Source organism: Amia ocellicauda, chromosome 1 (assembly GCF_036373705.1).
Source record: "Amia ocellicauda isolate fAmiCal2 chromosome 1, fAmiCal2.hap1, whole genome shotgun sequence".
NCBI classification, from domain to species: domain Eukaryota; kingdom Metazoa; phylum Chordata; class Actinopteri; order Amiiformes; family Amiidae; genus Amia; species Amia ocellicauda.
Window position 1 is genome coordinate 44,015,157 of NC_089850.1, and position 24,695 is coordinate 44,039,851.

General features: G+C 37.4%; 2 protein-coding genes across 2 annotated transcripts; both read right to left on the minus strand.

Annotated features, from left to right (window-relative positions):
- Positions 1-275: 275 nt before the first annotated feature.
- On the minus strand, positions 276-7,169 carry slc35b2 (solute carrier family 35 member B2). The gene is made up of 4 exons (XM_066705989.1): positions 6,897-7,169; positions 4,851-5,041; positions 2,922-3,082; positions 276-2,342 (listed from the first exon to the last, which is right to left on the minus strand). Exons 1-4 carry the CDS (start codon positions 6,914-6,916, stop codon positions 1,404-1,406), a joined length of 1,311 nt encoding a protein of 436 aa, XP_066562086.1. The 5' UTR covers positions 6,917-7,169; the 3' UTR covers positions 276-1,403.
- A 3,047-nt stretch (positions 7,170-10,216) lies between these two features.
- On the minus strand, positions 10,217-21,304 carry nfkbie (nuclear factor of kappa light polypeptide gene enhancer in B-cells inhibitor, epsilon). The gene is made up of 6 exons (XM_066706003.1): positions 20,623-21,304; positions 16,132-16,234; positions 13,755-13,965; positions 13,280-13,368; positions 12,508-12,756; positions 10,217-11,796 (listed from the first exon to the last, which is right to left on the minus strand). Exons 1-6 carry the CDS (start codon positions 20,964-20,966, stop codon positions 11,728-11,730), a joined length of 1,065 nt encoding a protein of 354 aa, XP_066562100.1. The 5' UTR covers positions 20,967-21,304; the 3' UTR covers positions 10,217-11,727.
- Between the last annotated feature and the right edge of the window lie 3,391 nt (positions 21,305-24,695).

The following is a 24,695-nucleotide window of genomic DNA, read 5'->3' on the forward strand; positions in this document are numbered from 1 at the left end:
TGACAATGACTTTTATAGTGTGAATACGCTTCCTTTTTCTCTCTGAAAGGAATGACATTTGTTTTGTGTGAAGTAATGGTGTGATGCTAATGCTGAATTATGAAAGTTAACTGTGAAATTGTGCAATTTTAAATGGGATTTTTTTTTTCATTTTCTTTACCAGATGAGCTGCTATGTGCATAGATCTGTAGCAAAGTATAGATCACGTTAATCATACGTGGAATGTGTGAAGTGTGAAGACAAACTATAGGGCAATAATGGTAATAAAACAGCAATGAGTGTTTAAATAATATATTTAAAACTACAGTGACCAGAACAGGGAAAGTGGAACTGCATGGGCTAAACAAGTGACACCTCTGTAATTAACATTTTTAAATTAAACAACTAAAAAAGTAAAGTAATTCAATAGTGTAGTCCTATAGCAGCTGGGCAGGGCTTCCGTTATCTCTGCCACCTTTGGTTTAGTAAAGAAAGCATTAGTAATGTAGCCAACGAAGGCAATGTTACACAACTCCAATTCAGTACGTCAGATTAAAGTTATCATCACAAATAGTTTTTTGCAGGAAAAAAAAAGTCTTGTTTAAGACTTCATTAGCATTTCAATATGTAAAGAAAAGCTTTGTTTAAATATAGGGCTAAAACCGTCCCGAATATTTTAAAAGCAAGGTTGCATTTCACAGAAAATATAAAAACCATTTCAAAACATGATCAAATAGGAGGATGGATGGATGGATGGATGGATGGATGATGCCTAAAACCTTTTGCTTACGGAGATCCACAGATGCTTCAATGTTTAATGCATTTTAAAAGGGACTAGAGGGCTAACCTTGGTCTCCACTGGGGACTGTGTAACTGATCAAAACTTCAAAGTCATCTCTTGGATGTAGCAGTGTCTGATGGTTATTGCAACTGATGGGGACGAAATCATTACTGCATCCAGTCTGATCTTCTTTCTTTTACCAAGTCCCAAATCATCAGTGAAAACTAAACTGCAACACTCCCTGCGTGAGTGGAGAGAAGACCCATGATGTATAACAGTAATAATGCTCTTGCACATCTGCACCTGGCATCTCCTCCAGTATGGCGTTAATGCTGCTTTCAGGACCCATTTAAACAAATTACAGAAACACGCCAACAGTCACAGACTCTGGCAGTTGAAAGGTGCATGTGTCAGATAATGGAGCAGTTAAATTAAGAGGTGGGTGGCAAGACTTTGTGCATTAGTCGTCATCTTCCTAACCTTCCGACACACACATACAATAACAAATACATCCAATAAAGGCAACTCCCTTTTTACGTACCTTTACTTTATAAAATACAAAACCAATGAAATAAAATAAAAAGAGCAAATAAAACATTAAACATAACTGGGATTAAAGTCTCTCTATATACAGTTCATGTCCTTAAACCTTCAGCACGGGAGACGAGCTCTGCACCGCCTTTTTGCTCCTCTTCTTCATGCGGCTCCGAGCATAGACCCTGAGAAAAAGGGCGAGGAAGACGACGGCCACTCCCAGCCCTCCCACCATGGTAACAGCATGGCCATACAGGAAGCAGGACAGGAGAATGGCGATGGCCTGGCGCAGGGTCATGATGATGGTGAAGACGGCGGCACCAAACTGGCCAATTGTGTAGAAGATGAAAAGCTGGCCGCAGGCGGAGCACACAGAGAGCAGCACAGCGTGGAACGTGAACTCCGAGTGGCGACTCATGAAGGCCAAAGAGTCAAAGAAGGCCCCCTGCTCCAGAAGAGAACCCACTGTGAAGAGGCAAGAGAAGAGGTTCACCCCAAACATCATCTGTACTGACGACATCTTATACTTGAACAGGTTGTCCTGCCAGTTGGAGGTAAAGCTGTCGAAAATGATGTAGCCGCCCAGGATGATCACGCCGGAGAAGGTGGTCACGGTGGAGGGATGTTTATTGGCATTGCTGGAGAGCAGAAACATGCTGACCCCCACAGAGATGAGCACAGCCGTGAAGTACTCCCAGTACTCGTAGCTTTTGTGGGAAACCAGTTTCCCCATCAGCATTACTGGGATGACCTTGGAAGCCTTGGCTAGCACCTGGGTGGGAAAGCTGATGTACTTGAGGGCCTCGTACTGGCACCAGCTACTCAGGATGTTGGAAAGGGAGGCGAAGGAGTACTTGTACATTGGGGCCCCATGCCGAGGTTGTTTGATGAGGGAGCAGTAAATGCCAGCCACTGTCAAGGCAAGGATGCGGTTCATGAAGACCAGGAACTGGGAATCCTTGAACCTCTCACCCTCCTCTGTGCTGGTAGCCCCATAGGTGCGTGTCATGACGCGCTCTTGTAAGACACCCCATGTTAAGTATGAAACCTGGAAATAAGAACAACAGAGGGGGCCTGTTAGCAGTTTTCATGTGGTGGCTAAAATGTAAGGATTGATGAGACATTCAGAATTTCCTCCCATATTCTGTTTTTATGGAAGAAAATAAAAATGTTACCATACATTTTATGATTGTAATATGATATGTTTTTGGTCTCAGAGTATTGTGGTGAACTTGAAGGCATTAAGGCAAAGTTTTTCAGTTATTTTGGTTAAAACCAGACACACCAGTGTTAGAACATTTAAGGTTTTGCATGCGTCAACTCTGGTCCAGCAGGTGCTCCAGCAAGCAAAGGCAAAGTGAGGTCAAACATGTTTTGGCAGATGTCTATAAGCAGAAATGCTATTCATAGTTCTCAAGACTATGCATTTGCGTAACTACAAAATCTTAGAACTACTGCCTCAGAACACAAGGTTTTTCAATAGCGGCACTGGATGTGTAAACCAACAGGTTAATAATATTGTAAACATCAGACATTTGAGACTTTATTAACGGTGAATAAAAAAGTAACTGGTTGCAATGGAAGTGGATGTTGTGCCCTGCTACTGAAGGACTCTTAAATAGCACACCTGTAGTCCAGCGGCGCAGAACAACAGTTTAAAGGCTTGTCTGGCTGAAGACGATTCTGTTGCCTCATTCCTTGATGGTGCAGGCACTTCCTCTAGCAGACCAGATTTGGCTTCATTCCCAAAAACACAGGATTTCACAAGAGGGAAGCAAATGCCACGACCTATAAAAGCAACAGGGACATTATTGCAGAGAACGTAAAGATGACTGAGCGCCCTACTGAAATTATTTATTTTTATACAGATGGAGAGTACACGACATTCATCTGCAGTCATGTCAGCTAACACAGCTTTCACAATGAGAAAAGATTTATAGAATCAGCTTTATTTTCTCTTACTCTCCCCTCCTTCCAAAGCAACATGTTTGATGACTATATTAACCCAATCTAAACTAAACTGAAGCTTGCAAATGAGGAAATATTTTTGTGCTTGAATATGGTCAAGTTGAGAATATGACTAATTTTAAACAGGACCCAAGTAAAACAAATGAATATCTATCAATGAAAACAGCAAAAATTACACTGTGAAGTAAGAACAAAATATCCTGCTTTAGACTACACTAGTCTTCAGACTGTCACTAGTCTTGCAAATTAAGATACAGCTGATTATAGCTGATTTGAAACATTGGAGGTGTGACATTATGGAGGCGTTTTGACAATAAGATTAGAATTTAATGATAAATAAATCAGCACAGCAAGATTGGACAGATTATTTTTTATTTATACCAGAGCCAGATATACTAGATATTAACATTTCAAAGCAGAAAATAAAATGTAAATTTAGTAAACTACCTCTGGTTAGTACCGAAAGCATAGATACACAGGATATCCCGTTTCAATGACCTAAAGCTCTGAAAGAGCCATGGTTCTACTTTTTTTTTAATAGCAATAAGGAAAGGTTTACCTTTTGCTGTTACCTTGTAAATTATTTTAAACCTTATATACCAGGGGTGGCTAACCCTGGTCCTTATACACTCGACACCAATATTTATACTAGGCAGGGATATTTTTACACAAGGTAAGCTTGCCCTTTAGTAAGACTATCAACTTACAGTGTTGTTCAAGAAATGCATAGTTAATATCTGTGTGCTAAAAAATACGTATCATTTAAGAGTAATATAAAATGTATGAAAACACACAGAAATTGAGCTTGATTTCATTAACTGGCTTATAATGGTATATAGGACATTTTTGGTGTTCTTTCTGTGAAACATTAACCTCAGAATTAAATCAAAGAACTTGAAATTTAGGTACAAATCCTGAACACATTATACCACAACAATCGCCAGCAACTTTCTCTCACATACACAATTCTAATGATTTTAGTCCTTCTGACTCCTGATTTGCCCATTAATAAGTACAGACGGGTGACACATTAAAGGAAAAACCAACATAAAGTGTCACAGGAAGGTGTTGGGCACCACTAGCCGCCAGAACAGCCTCAATGCTCTTGGCACAGATTCTACGAGTCTCTGGACTCTACTGGAGGGATGAACACCATTCTTCCAAAAGATATTCCCTCATTTGGTGTTTTGATGATGGTGGTGGAGAGCGCTGTCTAACACGTTGGTCCAAAATCTCCCATAGGTGTTCAATTGGGTTGAGCATTTTCATACTCATCAAACCATTCACAATTTAACAAATATGAACTTATAACAATAAGGAATGTACATGTAGCTAAAGTACACAGTTACAGCCCCATATACATTAAAAAATTAAGCAGAGGTGGTGATAAACAATGTACTAGAAAATACATCCTCCAATGATGTGTCATAACAATCACACAGTTCATTTTTAAATTCCTCAGCTAACATGATTTTAACCAGTTTATAGCTCTCAGTCACTGGAACCAGGATAGCAGTGATCAACCCTGAGTTTGTTCAGAAATGTAAAGAAAAGGGAATAAAACAAACAAAGTATGATGCCGTCCAACCTGTTTCAAGGTAGTTAATCCTCTTCAAGTATTTGATGAGGAGGAAGCCAGGGACAGCAATTGTAGCATATCCCAAGACATTAAGAAGGAAACGGAACAACCAGAAATCAGTCCAAGTTCCCAGTAAAAGCGTTTCCCCTTCAGCAGCTTGGGCTAAGGGCAGCATGACCAGGACCAGCCCTGACCAAAACCTGCAGGGAACATAGAAGTGGGGGCAGAAAGGATGTGAACTACACTTACGTGTCGAATAGGGAGAAACTCAACAGGTCAAAGACTTTGCATTATGTTAGATTACATTTCTGTGCATATTACAAATTGTGTAAGTTATATATATTTACCGCAATAGAATTTAGAATACATTGAATCCAAACCATATTCTTCCATAACTAATTATCATATAATTGTATTTATTTTTGAATAATTCAAATGAAATGGTCTACAAAAATATTTTTTAAAAGCCAAATATAAAACACAGCAAAAAGTTAATACTCATTATTAATCCTAAACATTTTGACATTCAGTACTAAGTACTAGGTAACTTTTAGGTGTTGCCCAAGAAGCAAATGGTATTTTGTAAAGCAATTAAATCCTACAAATAGACACTGAGAATTTGCCTGCAGACATTCTGACACTTCCTCTAGTAGGATTTACTTTCCTTATGAAAAATGTGCTTTATTTTGTGAGGTTGCACTGACGAAGCACCAGGGTTTACAGAGACACTTTTATGCGACTCAGGTTTCCTGTATAGGCCTATTCCCACAAGGCTAGCCTACTTCTAACAGTAGCTCTTTGTGCTCAACATGGCCTAACAAGATCAGGATTTGTGGAAATGCAAGTACTTTCTAGTGAAGTAGGATGTAGGGTCAAGTAGGACAGAGTGAAGTGAGGCATGGATTCACTGCAGTTTAGAACAATGAAACTATATAGACAGGTAAAAGTTTTTTGTTTTTGTAAAAGCAACTGTTTTCATATTCTGATTGCTATTCTACCATCAATAATTTATTATTATTATTATTATTATTATTATTATTATGAATTATTTCTTAGCAGACACCCTTATCCAGGGTGACTTAAAAAAATATAAGCGCAATACAAAGTGCAAAAATACAGTTCAGTACAAGGCATAAAACATGACAAATTCAGATTTACATTATACAAAGCAATTCAAAGTATAATACATTTTACAACTTCCAATACACAATATATGAGGTCTTACATCCTGGACTGTAAAAGCTGATAAGTGCAGAATGAAGAATATGATCAACGAAGACATAAACCAAACGGATCTGCTGTTCTGCTGTCACTTTCCATTGGGCTTCAAAAGCAAATTCATTTGAAGAAATAAACACCGAGAACTAACAAATCACTTATTGATCCCTGCTGTACACAGTGGCGTGAAAACATGCATAGTATGAAATGATGCGGCAGATTGTCAGTATAATAAGCATCACATACATGTACTCAACAAACGTGTCATTGTTGAACATGGTTAATATTAACTATATTGTAGTAGGGTTTATTAGGGGAAGAGCTAAATGTGACTGATGCATTTATTTTGTTACACCGGTCACCGGCATATGCAACAAAATAACAATGCACTGTATAAATAACGTACTCATATCCTATCATATGAGCTACTTAAGTTGCAAGTTTTAGCAGAATTAAGTAAACGAGACGTTGGCATAGCAGATATTTATTGAAGCTGGGGGGTAAAACTGTAACAACGCAGCTGAAATAATGTGATTGAATCTGAGGCTTGTTCATTTAAAATATGCTGATAATCAGCTTTGTGGTAGATATTATAATTGATATTATAATTAAAACACATGATCATATTTATATTAAGCAGGCTTATTAGCAAATTAGAAACATCAAGGAGGAATAACTATACCATGCATTCATGTAACATTAGGGTAAAGTATATAAAAAGTATAGCTACTCATACATACAGTCATACAGCTCAACACCACTACTGGTACTACTGGTACTACTAGTTATTATTATATTATTATTATTATTATAATTATTATAAACATGAATACGTACCTCCACGAAAAAGAAGGCATCTTATTGGTCTCACCCAACTGTAGTGCAGCTTCTCAGCCGCGCCGTAAGCTTTCACTGCTGACACCACAGTATCTCATTTATTTAAACTGCCAATGAACCAATATTTAAATGACAATTCCAGCAACATAAAATTGATGAAAAAATGAAGTGTCCTTTCCCCGCCTCTCACACCAATGAATCGCCTATGTGTTCACTTTCCAGCTCCACATAACTCCCTTCAACAGCAGCAGGAAGCACAACCTCGACCCCCACAGCCACAACACCATAGACACGCCCGTCTGCGCCTCGGCCGTGCGTCTGCACAGCGCCCCCTGCAGCCTGGGAGGAGAAACTCCACCACAGGCCATTTCTTCAGTAAGGGCTTTCTATCGGGGTCTGTAAGCAACACTACATACACATGGTAATGTGTGTTCAAATACAACTTTGTAATGTTGCACTTTTGGGAATTTTGTCTCTAGGCGGAATTCTTATTCGCACCCCTTGTTCTCAGAGATTGAGAATAGTAAATATTTTATTCCCACTGCAATCAGCTTCCTTAACTCAAGGTGATTTTTTTGTATGTTTTATTTTGGAATGTACTTATGTATAATGTATTTATTCACTGTATTTATTGACTGGATGTTGTTGTGTTGTTGTTGGTCTCATCGAGTGAGACCAAAGGCAAATTTCCACCTTGATGAACAATAAAGGTGTATTCTATTCTATGTATTTTCCCAAGTACATTTGAAATAATAATACAAATTAAAATAAATTAAATACATTTAATTTAATTTTTTGGGGTTTGAATGTGCCTTTTGTTTTCATAATTAAGTTTCTGTAGTATACTTTTTAGGGGAACATCCAAATACTATTATCTTTCTCTTGAGATAACCAAAGTAAGGCATACTATCACAAACAAAATAGTTGCATATCCTAAACGTGGCCTACATGAATCATTTAATTTGGAAGTATAAGTCACAGTGTGTTTATTTTATATAAAAAATATTCTTGCAAAATTAGAAATGTGCTATTTTACTAGGTATTTCACAATAGTTTTGTAAATTTAAAATGTTAAGACTACATTAGAACTACAGTTGTCACTAAATGTTTAGAATGAAGGAACTGTTTCGTTCAAACAGGAAACAAAGAGTGTTCATTACTGTCTGTGTGGTGATTTGACCACGCCCCAAGAACAAGCAGGAACTAAAGACTGCAGCTGCAGTGCAGGCCTGGCAGAGCATCACCAGGGAAGAAACCCAGCATCTGGTGATGTCTATGGGTTCCAGACTTCAGGCAGTCATTGACTGCAAAGGATTTGCCACCAAGTATTGAAACTCACAATTTAATTTATGATTATGTTAGTTTGTCCAATAACTTTTGAGCCCCTAAAATTGGGGGGACCACATATACAAATGGGTGTAATTCCTACACCGTTCACCCAATTCCTAATTAAGTGCACAATATTTTTAAATAAAATGTCAGATGTAAAGGTAGCTTATATTTAAACATGTAGCTTTAAAATTTGGCACCTCTCTGAATGAAGTGCCACATGATTTAAATGAGTCTTCCTGGAAAAATCTAATCATATTTATGAACAACTTTAACAGAAGCCTGGTACCCCACTCTCATCACCTACTCAGAGAATATATTGCATGTTCAATATTGTATTTCGATTTAGCCCCTAAATGCTTATACAGTAGATTACAGTACAGTACATTGAAATGTAATTATAAATATCATGGTCAAAGAGAGGCTACATATATATATATATATATATATATATATATATATATATATATATATATATATATATAACAGTGACCAGAGAACACTAAAACAATTATACACATCCTGAAAAATGTGAACATAGCTAGAAGCTTTTATAACTAGATGGGCAATGGACCAGATCAATTCCTGTATGGTGAAAACCTTGTCTTTTTATAGGCACAGGATTGTTCTTCTTTGAGGCATTCATTCTGATACATATCAGAGGCCTCAAATCAAATGGCGCTGTGAACTGTTACAGGAGATATACTGTAGCATTCATTTACTGCAGTGCTGTGTGTTCCAGAGCTGAAAAGGATTCATGTCCTCTGTTGTGTTTCAATATCTTTGGGTTTCAGGTATCTAGTGTATGTACAATACAGGCACCTTCCAACACATTTTGATGCATTTCTACCTTATCCATAAGCCCTGATTTGGATCCATCATCATCAAAATAACCAGATGTAACCATAATTTTTTGTCCGAATTCCTCGGTAACTAAATTCCCATTGTTGTTAAGGGTTTTGTTTCCTATCATTCCATTCTTGTTGTTTTTACAGGTTTATTGATTCAGTGAATGACATTAGACATTTTTCACTGAAAAATTATATAAGTAAATTCTGTTGGTTTACTTTTCTCAAGAAAAAAGCACTGCAGTGAAAGCATTCTTTGTAACCTATGCCTGGGAATTTCCTGCCTTAAACTCTATACACACCAAGTACAAGTACGCACTGCAGCTGACTGGAATTTCTAGCCACAATGTTGACGTAATGCAAGCCGATGGATTGAAAAAAGGAGAACAGCTGAATTGTCCCTTATCTCAGGAATAGCTACAGACAATTTAAGATATTACCTTATATGGGACTATGTGTGCCCTGTTCTTTTAAACAAACAAATAAATAGTTGTTTTATTAAAGCATTAATTGAAGCATATTTTGTAATATTAGTCCTTTTTCCCCGCTAGATAGCACTTCACAGTTTTATTATGCTTCTTGGGTTTTTGATTGTTTTCCTCCTTGCTCCCTTTCCCATAGCCATTGACTGTGACCCTACCTCTTGACAGCACTTAGCTTTTACCGTCCAGGATGTAGGACCTCACTTACTGTACTTGCCTGTGTAAATTGGAATTTGTAAAATGTATAATATTTTGAATTGCTATGTTTTAGTTAAATTGAATTTGTAATGATTGATGCCTTTTACTTAACTGTATATTTGTACTTTTTTTTGCACTCATGTTGTAAGTCGCCCTGGATAAGGGCATCTGCCAAGAAATAAAATAAAAAAAATAATAATAATAATAATAAAAAAAATATATATATATATTTTCACAAGAAAAAGTACTGTTGCCGGTAAACGAAACTGAATTGTTACTCTTCCACAACTGACTGTTCTGGGGAAGCAAAATATTTACTTCCTGGTGCAGTCAATGTGACATTTGACAAACACAGATTGCACTTTACAATTCTACAACACACGTGAAAAATATTGCAACTGCAGCTATAATATACATTTCAAAATCTAAAGCTGAAAATAATTAAGAACACACATACATTAAATAGATCTGTTCCAGTCTTTAATTTTATTGTACATCTGAAGAGCAGACTGAAAAACAATTTTTAAGTCAAGTCTGAAGATATGATTGTGTCAATACAGTCCAACCAAAGAGTTGTACTGCTGGTATCACAGCACTGCAGGAGGGAGGAACTGACTATGCAAGACTGACAAAGTAAAAAAACAACCCAAAGCCATACCTCTTTCACACGCACTGTTGAATAATGTACCATTGTTAATTTCAGTGTATGGTTAATAATTTTCTTCTATCCATCAAAAAATATAATTTGCAAGAGAAGGAAAACAAGATTATTTTCATTCTATTTTATTTACAAAGACATGATATGATTGGAACAAGAATACAAGTTTAGTTAATTAATGGACAGGGTTTCACAGGAAATACAAGATGTTTTCCCCTGTGTATTTCTTCCAGGAAGATTTTTTTTTTTTTGTAATAGAAAGTTGCATTTTTAAAATGCCATGACAATGAAAGCAAATTAAAATCTCTTATTTAGACTGCTGAGGGAAAACATGATCTTCTGTGAAGTAACTTTAGTGTTTACCTTTAGGAAGAAAAAAACAAACAAACACAGAATTTGAGCTCCCCCCCAAACTAACAAATACAACTTTAACAGAAAAGGGAGTACTACTACCATTTTCCATTTTGAATACCGAACTTTAAATTGTTAAACAAGTATCCCCATAAATGCTAACTTGCACTGCTCACGAGCCTGACTTCATATTTTCAGAATTACAAATGGCTTTTTAAATTACAAAATAATCTTCTGAAACGCTCTCCAATTTTTTGGGTGATTTTAGGTGTTTTCCAATGTCTTCGGTTTTCTTCTAGAGATTACTATACACACACACACATCTCACAAATATCAGGAGGACAACCTACACGTACTGCCCCTCAGCATGTCAATGGGAGATTGGATAAAGGTCAGTGTACTGCCGAAAGGATCCCACCATCAGTTGAGACATTGTCAGGCATAAAATTTGCAGGTTTATAATTTCTGTTCAAATATTTCAAATAGTCATAGGTGTGTTTAGTAGGCAATACATTTCAGCAGACAAGTACAGCTGCAACAATACAGTTACACAGAACATTGAAAAGTTTGACAATAAGTTGTTTTTTTAGGTCACTACAAATTTTGTCAATATAATTTGGTATATTTTCAGAATAACTTCGGTTGCAATACTGCTGATCAGAAAAGACCTTTAAAAGATGCCAGTTAGACTACAAACTTTAATTCCCTCCTCCTGCAAGTGAAAAGAATCACTGGGAATTAATCAAACAAATGGAATTCACAAATACAGTTCCTTTCCAAAATACAAATGTATAAAACAGACAGCAGCCCAGAAGACACTTTGCTCTTCAGTCCTGAGATTATATACAGTACACATTTGGAAACACACTTTACAGTCCAAAATTCAAGTCTTTTTTTTTTTTTTTTTTTTTCATTATTTTTTCTTGTATTTGGCTTTTCATAAATATGTCCAGTTTTACAAGTGCTCAGAATTTCATTCCAATGACAGACATGCCCGAGATGTAGATGTCATCAAATGGAAAGAGGGCAAGGATCTGGAAGACAAAATTAGTGTAAATTAATTAATGATGAAATTTACAAGATTGGAGGACAAACGGTGAATGAAATTAAATCTAGTCAAAGAAAAAAACTCACAATGACTGAGCACTATGATGGATAGGATAAAGCTAAGGGACCCATAGCTTTGTATGAAACTGCATATGCTTTCACGAACCGGTGGACTGGACTGTAACCAGTAGAAGCTCTTACTCTGAAGTGTAAGGCATTATAATGTTTATTTTGATTTCACCTATGCCCCCTTCCCCTAAGCTCATAAATATGACTTCACATCTTGTCTGCACTTATTAGCTACTACAATCCAGGATGTAAGACTTGTATTTTGTATTAATTGTATATTTTACCTATGCACTTGTGTAATTTTAAACCTGTAATTGTATTATGTTTTGATCTGTAATTTTATACTGTATTATTGCACTTTTGTAATGCTCTTATGTTTTGTAAGTCACCCTGAATAAGGGCATCTGCTAGGAAATAAATCATTATATTCTTTCCTGGAGCTTCAATGCAATAAATTAATTAATTAAAAAGTGACCAGACCAACAAATCAAATTGTGGAGGCTATCATGTGCATTTCTGCAGTTCTCCCAGTTCAACATTGGGGTGTGTTGATGAGTAAACCCCGGCCTAAATATCAATCATTCAACTGCCCCCCCAACCCCAGCCCAAAGGCAGAATACTCATCTTACATCGTCATTCCCATCAGCAAGGTCCAAGGCAGTTTCATCCTCCATGTTTCTCAACATCTTATCTGCTCCCGACTGACACAGTAAGTTAGCTATCGCAGCGTCTTGCCTCCCCACCGCCAGATGCAGAGCGGTGCAGCCGTTGTACATGGCTGCGTCCACATTGGCTCCCTTGTTCAGCAGCAGTGTCACCAAGCCAACGTCGTGGAGCTCGACAGCCAGATGCAACGGCGTCTTTCCACTCGTGCCCTCCTGAAACACACATTCAGGAGAGGAAAATGTGACAAACGTCCTTCTGCAGCCTGCTGTTGCCATTTGCTTGCTTTAATAACTCAGCTCAATTATCTATACCATACAGATTCTAAACAAGAAAGTATTACATAGAAATCAAAATCACTTGTAAACTGTTATGGAGACTTACATATTCTATTAAGTGAATTTGCTTCAAGGTGAACCCTTTAATTAATCTATCTAAATATATGTATGTGGAGACTACATGAAATCCCCTTGCTGATTAATTTTTAATTTACCTTTGTATTGTTAGCTTGTTTTGTTAGTCCGTTATAGAAATCCTACTCAGGAGATTGACTACTCTGCGAAGAGGATACATTTCATTTGGGTTTTTCCTGGCCTCACTGTGTTTAAAGATAAATAAATCCACAGCATGCGGTGTACTCCAATTCTGTTACAGTATCATTGAAAATGCAGTGTCAAGATGCCTAGAGTTACCGACTTTAGCAGGAAGTATATTAGTAGAAAACAAAGAGAATCCTACCTGAGTATTAATATTGGGACCTTTCTTCAGCAGGAGCTTCATGATCCGATGGTTTCTCCGGAGTGTGGCTAAGTGGAGGCAAGTCAAACCTGAAAATGTTTAAGATCATTGTTTAATGCCTCGCAAAAGTGTCTGTTTGTTATGAGATCTTCCGTCTACAAGCCATAAAAGAACATAACTCTACCTTATTTTGAAACCATTTATAGCAAGGGATTAGATAATCACTGAGAAGTACACAACTCATTTAGTAGATAACACCTTTAAAAACATGTGACTGTGACCACGTGTCTTTCAACTGATACAGACACAGAAACAACATGTCAAAATATCTTAGTGAGAAGCTTGATTAAGTGACTAGAGCTCAGGTGCAACTAAAACCTTATGACCACCATCCTGATCAAATTTAAATGTGTAAAAAATAAACCTCTGATCTTATTGTTTTGTCCTGCACAACCAAAAGTGAACATATTCTCACCCCTCCAGTTCTGTATCTCTACGATAGCGCTCAGCTGCCTTTCTGGGAGGTCTCTGATCATCTCAATAGCACAATCCAGTCGCCCTTGGTCACAAGCCACATGGAGAGGTGTGTTGCCATCCTGGTCTTGCAGCTCCAGGCTGGCCTTTTTCTGCACCAGTGCCCGCACCACTGAAGGCAGGTTCAGATATGTGGCCAGATGCAAAGGAGTCTGTCAATTACAGCAAAAAAAGCACAGAACATGGATTTATATGAAGCAATGTAAATCCAAGCAGGAAGCGAGTAATCCGAACTTCACCGACATATAAACAGATTTGTTTTTGCCATTTTAGATTATTTCCCTTAACGAAAACACAAATGGATATTAGCCATTTCACTTATTCTTGACCAGAAAGGGAAGGTGCGCTCTCTGGAATTACTGCTTGCTGAACACAGTGGGAACCTTTCAATGCAGTACCCTGGAGCTCCATGTGAAGTTACTGTGAAATCCTGGTCATTTTTTGTTTTAAGGCCGCTGCGTTATGAGTTCTACCACAGAGTTTAAGAAGCTTCCATGTTGCACTGGGGCTTCTGGGACACATGAACAAGCAGCGTTCATCTCACCTGGCGAAGGGAGTGCACTGAGAGGTCTGATTTGGGATGCTGGCAGTGTGCAGTTAGGCAGAGATTTTGAATGATACACCGATGATACAATGGCCAAATACATCAGAGCAGCAAGGTGGGAGGGTTCTTACTTAGTGTGGACTGACCCTTGTAAAGCTACACTACAAAAACAAAGCTGCTTTATTCTAAACATCCATCCACACACACTTCCCATCAACATGCCACAAAATGGATTCTGACAGGACAACTATTATTTTATCAGGGATGGGTAAATTGAAGTGAAAAATATTGTATAAATCTTGGTCTAAACTACAGTCAGCATTCACTAAACTATGCTTCTCTTTTTCATGTTCAAATAGCCATCATGATTTCTCGAAAATGCACTTAGCTAGCGTCAGCAGCGCTCATACTGGTATTGTGCAACAAATGAATCAGAACCCCCAACAAACACTGAATTCATGACCTTCCAAAAACACATTTTCATTAACTATTGCAATAGTCATAGCAACTAAAGTAAAACAAATGCTACTTCCAGATCTTAAATTAGTCTAATTGGGACATCCCCTTCCTGGCATTTCTAAATTTGATTTTGGGGGATTCCCTTTTGCTAACGCCCCCTCAAAAAAGTCCCAGACACCTATGGAAAAATAACCTCCCTACTGGAAAAGTTTAGTTGTATGTGCGACACAAAAAGTCTTCTATTTATAATATAATCGGGTATGCTCAAAATTCAGGGATAATTGAAATTACAGGTTTCTGTGCAGACAGATGGCTAGTACTTCCTGTCACAAGACTATTAGGATTTCCATTTTTGAGCTGAAAACCACCTGCCATCAAATGCCAGGCAATTCTAACTGGATATTGTCTGAATTAATAATATTTAAATAAATACAGCTTGTCAACAAAGTAGCTAGGTTGAAACCACATGTTTATATTAATTCCCCGACTTTATCAAAGGTCAACCCAAGCCTACAAAAGGGGAATTATTCTGATCAAACTCCATATCTTTACATTTTGGTCCATTCTGGGAAAACTGTAATTTATTTGCCATGAAATGTGCAAACAAGAAACCTAATTCCCATATATGGGTGGACTGTTTCCCTCAATGTACAAAATAAAATATAAAAATCTGCACTGCAACCTTATCATGCATCATACAATAATGATAGCAAGTATGTATTGAGGAAGGTATCAACCAAAGTTCAATTTAGCATCCACAGTAACACTCCCTTGGTCTCAAAATCACAAAAGTATTTGCATTTTATATAATTAGCAAAGTGGGTCAGATGTAGGACTGATACCATCATATTACTGTAGCCCACAGGAACATTTGGAGAACACTTTTCCCCAAAAAGGAGAGTTTTTGTGGAATCCCAAAGCGAACATCTGGATTCAAATGAAAATTTTCTTAACTAGCCTTGATTGGATTAGTGGTTGTCTACACATTGAGCAGGTCCATACTGCAGTTTTGTGAATGATCCACAATTAGTCATTATGGGCAAATTCCAAAATATTTACACAGTGAAACATTTACAGTTAAGACAAACTGAAACCAGTTAAAACCAATTACATTTAATATAAAAAATTTAAAGGATTCGCTTGCAATAAATAAACCACGGACACAGTATATCCCTATAACCAAGACTGATAAACACTGGGTTAGAAAAATTATATTACAGTAGCTGGGACAGTAGGTGTAATTATCAAGGTTACACATTGTCAGATGATTGTGAGCTCATGAGTAGCTATGAGTATTAAAAGCATAAGAATGTACCTGGTACAGATCATTCTGTATGTCAAGGACATCTTTGGTAAACATAGATATTAACTGGTGTGCAAATTCCTCCTCTTCATGGATTACTGCAAGGTGTAAAATCCTGTGGGAAAAACAAAACAAAAAAAGGCTTGTGAAAATCAATTCCCTTTGGTCCCAGCATTGTATTTATTTTAAAATGTCTTAATTATCTGGTTAAAACAGTAGAACAATATAATATCAGTATTAATTGCAAAACAGTTATATAGTTTAACAATTTAAATTGATAGTATTTGTGCGACATTGTCCCATATGCATTTATGTGAGAAGATTATGTGAGGAAGTCTGCTACTGTTGTTTCAAGAAGAATGCCTAGTTGGGCTAAGAATAATCTTTAAAATAGCATCAACATTGTAGATGCATCTATATGAATCTGTGAACACATAATAAAGACTTTGATAGATCAAAAATCCAGTACACCGTGGTGTGTATGCTCACACAGAATCAGTCCTTTGTGTCAGCAAATTACACGTTACAGGAACACTTGTAATTGTTGGATTTACTGCTTATCCTCACTAGTCAGGTTTTTTTTTTCTTTACACTTTTGGAAGATATAGTTAGTTCCTGTGTATTTTGTTTCTTTCTGGCAGTAAACTACATTCTTTAAACTTCCCCATACAATGCAACTGGTTCCATAATTCTGATAAAATGAGTCAGTCATAATTACATCTGAGATTCATTCCTTAAATACATGCTGGACTGGTTTAAAATGTGCTCTCATTCACATCTCAAACTTCCTGAATAAAAGCAACCCCATTGGCTCAATGACTTTTTCAAGTCATTCCATTCCAGTAAAGAGGTTGCAAATGTTGGAACCTTTTGTTATTTTGTTCAACAGATTCTTCTTGAATGTAAAAACTTTAGAATGGCTACACATTGAGAAACTCTGGGCAAAGACCTTTTTCATAATTTGGAACCATTACACTTTACATATTACAATTAATAAAAGAAGTAGAAGTTCCTGCAAAATTCACCTCCACATTGATCGACTGTACAACACTTAAGAAATTTCATAAATAAGACATAAATGGAAAGCTCCCCATATCTCTGTGACAAAAGATTAAAAAGCAAAGATTTTTTGCTAATGGGCCATTTATAGATTTGGGATTTGAAAAATAAATAGAGACCCTTTAACTATCACTGACAATCCTGTTTCAGTTGTCACCTTTCATCTAATCTTGCTATTTTATTACAGTAAAAACACCTTTTCAAAACATTCACAAAGCTCCCAGACCAGCAATACACAGAAGTCCATTCAAAAAAAGTCTTGAGCGGATATATAATAAAACCTAACTACAAGTCAAACACTGGAGTATTCTGTTTTTTCAGGCGTACTCATCTTACAATGATTACTTTAGTTTCAATCACTTCAATCAATTATGAATCCTTACATATTGTGAATCCACAGAGACTGCCATAAAAGTCAGGTTATAGTTTACCTGGACAACGTAGTGTGGCAATAGAAGGGAATAATACAGCACACCACAGAATGTGGAGTTGTTGAGAAACTACAAGATTGAGGAACTTTTAAATATGTCTGTTTTTTCCTATTATCTTGACATTCAATAGAAGGGCATTTCCAAATAACTGTAAAAGGAGAAGTAACAAAAATCCAGACTTTTATTTCCCCCTTTTTTATTTTTTATGATGAAACATCTAATGAGCAACACCTCAGTTATTTTTTAATTGCACTTCATACTTGAATGTGTGTATCCTGAACAAAGACTAATACATGAAATGCACTTATTAAAAACGTGCTAAACTACTGAATCATAAATTATGTTAAAAGACAGTGTGTATGCCTTCCCAATTTGAATGGTAAATGTAAGACAGGCTGACAGGTTGTTCTAAGAATATGAAAATGGATTAACTGATTTTAAGTGAGCAAATCATTATGAGCAAAAAGGATGCAGTCTCTTGTTATTTATGTACAGATATTGGAAAGGCACTTAATTACACACTGTTCTTAATGAGCCCTTTGAAAAGCTCACTACTGCTTTGAAAAACAAAAACTTTCAAATGCAAGTTTTCATGATATAGGGTCCCTCAAGGATCCAAACTCAACGATTCTTGAAAAAAGTTTCTCACTTGTAGCTTTTAAGACTGCTAGCATTTCAAACCATTTGTTATTGCTTTATATTAGCTATAAAAATACATTGTTTAAATGATTCAATAAACCCAGATGCCATATATATTGATATGATTTTCCCTGCACTTTTCAACTACCCACTGTATATATAACTGTCAGGTCAAATCACTAGTTGTCAAACACCGGAGCATGCAGGTTTCTGATGTATATGTATAAAAAAAATAAAAAATAAACACATTATGTTTCAGCCAGAATATTCTGCTTTGCATTGTTTTAATAGCTCTGCAATTATGCCTAAACAAAGCTATCCCAGATGTTCCAAAATTATGGTAGGTAACAAAGTAACTTTGTGTTGCAATCTGCAACATTTTGTACAGTACTGGGTTGTTAATATTAATTTTCACTAGGAAGTATAACAGGGGGCATTATAAAGAACTCTGCAATTCAACACTTCAATTGATATGAGCCCAGGGCCAAAATAGTTCACAATCTGTTTGTATATATACATATACGTGAAGGTAGATTGTATCATTCTGCAGTAGGCCATTTCCCTGTATCAGGCACAGTTGTGTAGCACTGAGCATGTGCCCAGAGAGTCATGGGGAATTCCACAGTTAATTTTAGTACTTCTGCTTTCTGAGTTAAGCCAACCACATATAGCCTCACTCCAGATTGATATCACACCCAGAAGCATATATGTCATTATCCTAGCAAATATATTTAAAGTTCTCATTCCCATGCTCTGTGCATGTACGAACATTTATCTTAATTAAATCTTAATGGCTGTAAAAAACAAGCGTATCTGTAGCTATTACTGTTTTAAGGAAGTTCCCCTATAATTACCCTTCAACTGAAGGAAAAGAAACTATACAAACTGCCAACACGTAGTATTTGTGCAGTATGCTTCTCACTAAAGGTAGACTGTGCTCTAGTATTAATAATTATTGATTGCACTGCTTGGTAGGTATTCCCAGAGGATTATGTGAGATGAAGCAAGGCAAATCATAGAAAATATTGTTTTCAATAGAGAGTTTGTGGAAACCTGTTGGGGTTCAGATTTACTGCATATCCACTACATTTTCAGCAAATCTTAGTGAACCTTGTGTTTGGATTATGTGCAATAGATGTTATTGTAATATTATGGTTCTACTGCCTGAATGCATGTGAAGATCAAGTGCTGGATTGCTTTCCATTTTAACAGGTTTCCTTGCTTTCCATTACAAGAGAAGCTACAGACACTGCATTGCAGGCTGAAAAGCTACTGCAGATGCATGCGTGTTTATTTCTCTCTTATTTGAAACACTAACATATAAGAAGTAGCTACTTGGTTGTTTCTCCAGACAGAAACATACACAGTGTGAGTGAAGCATAGGCTGCATTTTAAGGTCCAGTGTTTCAGATCATACCCATTTATGCAGCAATAACAATAATTGTTTCATTAAGTTCCAACATTTTTCAGATCCTTCCTTGTTCACTGTTCAAAAAGGTATGATTCATTACATTTTCAGTTCTCAAAAAAAAAAAAAAAAGTCAGGATCCAAGTATGTTAGACAGCAAACAGTTGATTTTCAGGGTATTTTTTGTTTTCTGCAGCAATCAAGAACCCAAACAAATTACCAAAATATGCCAAAGTACACTACCAACCTTCCCCAGGACCGATTCTACTGCAACTGTCCCATTCCTGTAGCTCTCCCTGCTTGTCTATACTTCTACAGCCTTGGCCTGGGATTGGGAGAATTGTCCTAAACACCAGACGTTTTTCATTATAAATTGAATGCACCCGACACCTGAATAGTTAGTTTCAGGCCCAATCTACAGCAGCATACAATGACTGCCATAGATTATAAATGAGGTAATTAATATTTAGAAAAACTGAATTCCCTGCTTAACTACTAATTCACATATAAATCCAGACAAGATTAATTACGGAAGGAAGGAGGGAAGGAAAGAAACATCCAAGCTCAATGTCCACAAAGAGAAACGACCAAGCTTTCTCTTTACACAGTTTCATCTAAAAACCTTCTGAACTATTGGACCAGTACGAACAAAAAGTAAAACTCATGCATTTTGAAACTGATCTGTGATACAAATAAGTCGATTATGTTATGCCCTGTAAAGAACCTAGTGGTTATATATATATATATATATATATATATATATATATATATATATATATATATATATAAAAATAAAATACACAGTTTCTCTCGCTCTTTCCAACACAATTCAAATAAGATGCATTTGTAATCATAATGGCAGATTAATTCACAGTTTCATTCAGTATTTGCAAAACAGGATGCATATCCACCTGCTCACCAATGATACATTTTAACATGCTATAAAGACAAACCATAAATACATACGTGTCCCCGTCATCAGTGATGAAGCTCAAGATGTATAATTCCTGTTCGGCTTCTGAATCGCTGGGCACCGAAATGCTGCAACTTTGTAATATTTCGCCAATACTGTCAACCGTGAGCGAGGAAGACCCGTAAGAGGAGTCCAATCTCTCCTCCACTGCCGTGTCCAACTTGTCCTTTTTATTTTCGCTGCTCGGTTCCTGCAGTGGGTTTTTCTTAAGCATTTGATCGTCCTGGTTGATGGACTGGTTGATGGATTTGAACGAATCGATCCCAAACCCGGAGTCGTACTGGTTGTCCTCAGACAGTTCCTCCGCTTTTTTCCTTTCATCCCCGGTGTTGGCCATGGTGTAGCAATGATCTGAGCTCCTCTCTCTTCCCTGATCACAGGCGATCTGTCGTTGGTGTCCAGCTAGACAATCCCGAAGAAAGCAAGCGTGTCCCTTAAACAAACACTTCTACACACGTGTGCTGCAGTATGTCAGCTCATGCCACCAGCGCCGCGCTTTGCGTCCAATGCGCCAAAGACAGATTTCCTTTCAGTAGCTATTCAGAGTGGCTCTGTATGTATGTTACAAAAAACTTTATGAAGAGCCGGACAACAAAGCAGGTCCTCTCTAGCCCAGCACCACACCATCCGCACTGGCGTCGCTGCGCCCGAGTCCCCGGAGGAGGACCCAGCGCGCCGGCCTGCCTCCCGCCGAGCCCCGGGAATCCCCCAGGGGAGGGGCTTCGTCACGATACGGTCCTTCTAATAACTGCATCTGCGGAGTCTCCACGGTTTCCTTTGAAATGCAGAGGTCTTTGGAAAGTCTCCTGCATTGTGTGCTTTGGGGGGATTTTGTAATTGCTTAATGCTAGGGGCACAGGTCTGCAGGTCACAGTGTGAGGAGGACGTGCAGTAGGACCGGCGCCCCGCAGTGACAGGCTGCCTTACTGATTCGATCTGGTTATTTATGTATGTGTAATCTGCATAATTAGTACCAGTTAACAATGCCACTACTTACCAGTTAAAGCTTAACTCCAACTTTGATTTGACACACTGCTTTGGTGTTCCCCTCTCCTCTATGTCAGATTTTCTCCCCTCTGTGTAACACCCCCATGACCATCCTTCAGAGGCTTTATGACTAAGAGTAATTTCACGACTTTTAACTCATTACACCCTCATCAAAGGTAGCTTGAAAATGTTGTTTAGGGGAATACAGTAGGATTGCATTTAGAGTATTTTTCGTTTTCTTGTTCTATAATATTTCAATAGTCATTTGTGTTTTCTTTCAACAGAGTTTCAGGCGTCTAAGGAACCCCCAGGACTCCGTGAGTCAATACATTATATGTTTATTTCATTGTAAAATGCCTGACTGAGACAGGACTGGTCAAAGAGCTTGAACCCTGGTTATTCGTTTCTAAGGAGATCACAAACCAAATGATAAACTAGTATAGAAACAATCAGCACAACTTCATATTTAGTTTCTATTCATTAATATGCAGATATAATGCAGCTATATTGACTTATATAGTCTTGTATCTAATCCCTGTCACACTGTGGAAATGCACACCAACATCTGTAAACTTGAAGGCAGCTCATTTAATTTGTAATCATAGTCATAATGAGTCTAAACTGCATCCCTCTTCCACTACACATGTCAAAATAAAGATATTGAAATGTTTTGGAATACATCTGTTTGGAAATAAAAAGCAAAACTGTGTTTTGCACAAAATAACCCAAAACAAGAGAATTGCCACTAAAAATACAGGCCTATTGAATTAGTCCAAAGCACATTCCAATTGAAATGTTTGGATACATTATTTACAATTACAACTTATATCCCATAAATCAGAATTGAGTTTAGCATGTATGTAACATGTCCCATATTATGATAACCATTCTTTTTCGAGCTCTAAACATACTTTAGGAACTTTAACCAGCAGTGCCCACCAGGAAACAAATTATTTTCAGATGTGTACATTGGGTATCATTGCCACCCTTTGGAACAATGTAGTATTTGTACAGTGTTGAGTCTATGTTAGGATTTAGGTACTGAATACAGTAAATGGGGGCGAAATTTTAAAGGAGCCATTACTGGAAGTGCGCACACTAGGGGGCAGTAGAGACCAGACTTTCAATAGAAAGCTATTGAATGTCCAAGTTTCTAAAGATCTCTATCATGACTGATGAAAAAACCCTTCTCATACAAAATCCTAAAAAGAAATTGAAGAAATTGTTGTAACAGAAACATTTGCAAACAATAATTTCAAATGACTGTATTCATGCAACCAATGTTTTTAGGTCTCTAATGAATACTCCAGAATATTGTGTTGAAAATGCTGGCTATTTTAGATCAAGTAATGAGGAACCCTAAGTTATAGTTTAATACTTTCATATCAAAATACATTTTTATAGGGATTGATATCTGATCCCCAAATCTGCTTTATTGGGTCTAAGGTGATCATGGAAAATAGTTTTTTATCAGGTCCAGTTTTCAAGCCTACATCACACCTACTTAACATTGTGTGCGAGACACCAACACCACCACCAAAGCCACCTTCCCTGAGCTTTTCCTGAGCTACAGTGTTGTCTCTTTCTGAAAGGAAAGGTTATTTATCTAACATTTTTACCTCTCTCACAATTGTGTGCCACATACAGAAATATGCCAGGGGGAAATTTGAGAGTGGTAAGTTTTGATAAGTGACAGTTAGTACAGATTGTATTTATTGTATTTTACTTCACTTGATAATGTTTTGAAAATGTTTATTGTGAAAAATGTTATTTGCCCTGGGTAAGCTAATAAATAAACAAACTAATCAATAATAGTTAACCTAATAGTTAATATATATATATATATATACACTCACCTAAAGGATTATTAGGAACACCATACTAATACTGTGTTTGACCCCCTTTCGCCTTCAGAACTGCCTTAATTCTACGTGGCATTGATTCAACAAGGTGCTGAAAGCATTCTTTAGAAATGTTGGCCCATATTGATAGGATAGCATCTTGCAGTTGATGGAGATTTATGGGATGCACATCCAGGGCACGAAGCTCCCGTTCCACCACATCCCAAAGATGCTCTATTGGGTTGAGATCTGGTGACTGTGGGGGCCAGTTTAGTACAGTGAAGTCATTGTCATGTTCAAGAAACCAATTTGAAATGATTCGACCTTTGTGACATGGTGCATTATCCTGCTGGAAGTAGCCATCAGAGGATGGGTACATGGTGGTCATAAAGGGATGGACATGGTCAGAAACAATGCTCAGGTAGGCCGTGGCATTTAAACAATGCCCAATTGGCACTAAGGGGCCTAAAGTGTGCCAAGAAAACATCCCCCACACCATTACACCACCACCACCAGCCTGCACAGTGGTAACAAGGCATGATGGATCCATGTTCTCATTCTGTTTATGCCAAATTCTGACTCTACCATCTGAATGTCTCAACAGAAATCGAGACTCATCAGACCAGGCAACATTTTTCCAGTCTTCAACTGTCCAATTTTGGTGAGCTTGTGCAAATTGTAGCCTCTTTTTCCTATTTGTAGTGGAGATGAGTGGTACCCAGTGGGGTCTTCTGCTGTTGTAGCCCATCCGCCTCAAGGTTGTACGTGTTGTGGCTTCACAAATGCTTTGCTGCATACCTCAGTTGTAACGAGTGGTTATTTCAGTCAAAGTTGCTCTTCTATCAGCTTGAATCAGTCGGCCCATTCTCCTCTGACCTCTAGCATCAACAAGGCATTTTCGCCCACAGGACTGCCGCATACTGGATGGTTTTCCCTTTTCACACCATTCTTTGTAAACCCTAAAAATGGTTGTGCGTGAAAATCCCAGTAACTGAGGAGATTGTGAAATACTCAGACCGGCCCGTCTGGCACCAACAACCATGCCACACTCAAAATTGCTTAAATCACCTTTCTTTCCCATTCAGACATTCAGTTTGGAGTTCAGGAGATTGTCTTGACCAGGACCACACCCCTAAATGCATTGAAGCAACTGCCATGTGATTGGTTGGTTAGATAATTGCATTAATGAGAAATTGAACAGGTGTTCCTAATAATCCTTTAGGTGAGTGTATATATAT

Excerpts from the sequence above, each read along its gene's own strand:
- slc35b2 (XM_066705989.1), bottom strand. The coding sequence starts at position 6,916 with ATGCCTTCTTTTTCGTGGAG. Across the intron at positions 5,042-6,896 it reads ATGCCTTCTTTTTCGTGGAG|GTTTTGGTCAGGGCTGGTCC; the intron begins GTACGTATTCAT and ends TGTTCCCTGCAG. Across the intron at positions 3,083-4,850 it reads GATTAACTACCTTGAAACAG|GTCGTGGCATTTGCTTCCCT; the intron begins GTTGGACGGCAT and ends TTGCTTTTATAG.
- nfkbie (XM_066706003.1), bottom strand. The coding sequence starts at position 20,966 with ATGGCCAACACCGGGGATGAAAGGAAAAAAGCGGAGGAACTGTCTGAG. Across the intron at positions 16,235-20,622 it reads ATCACTGATGACGGGGACAC|GATTTTACACCTTGCAGTAA; the intron begins GTATGTATTTAT and ends TTTTTCCCACAG. Across the intron at positions 13,966-16,131 it reads TACAGAATGATCTGTACCAG|ACTCCTTTGCATCTGGCCAC; the intron begins GTACATTCTTAT and ends TGTAATTGACAG.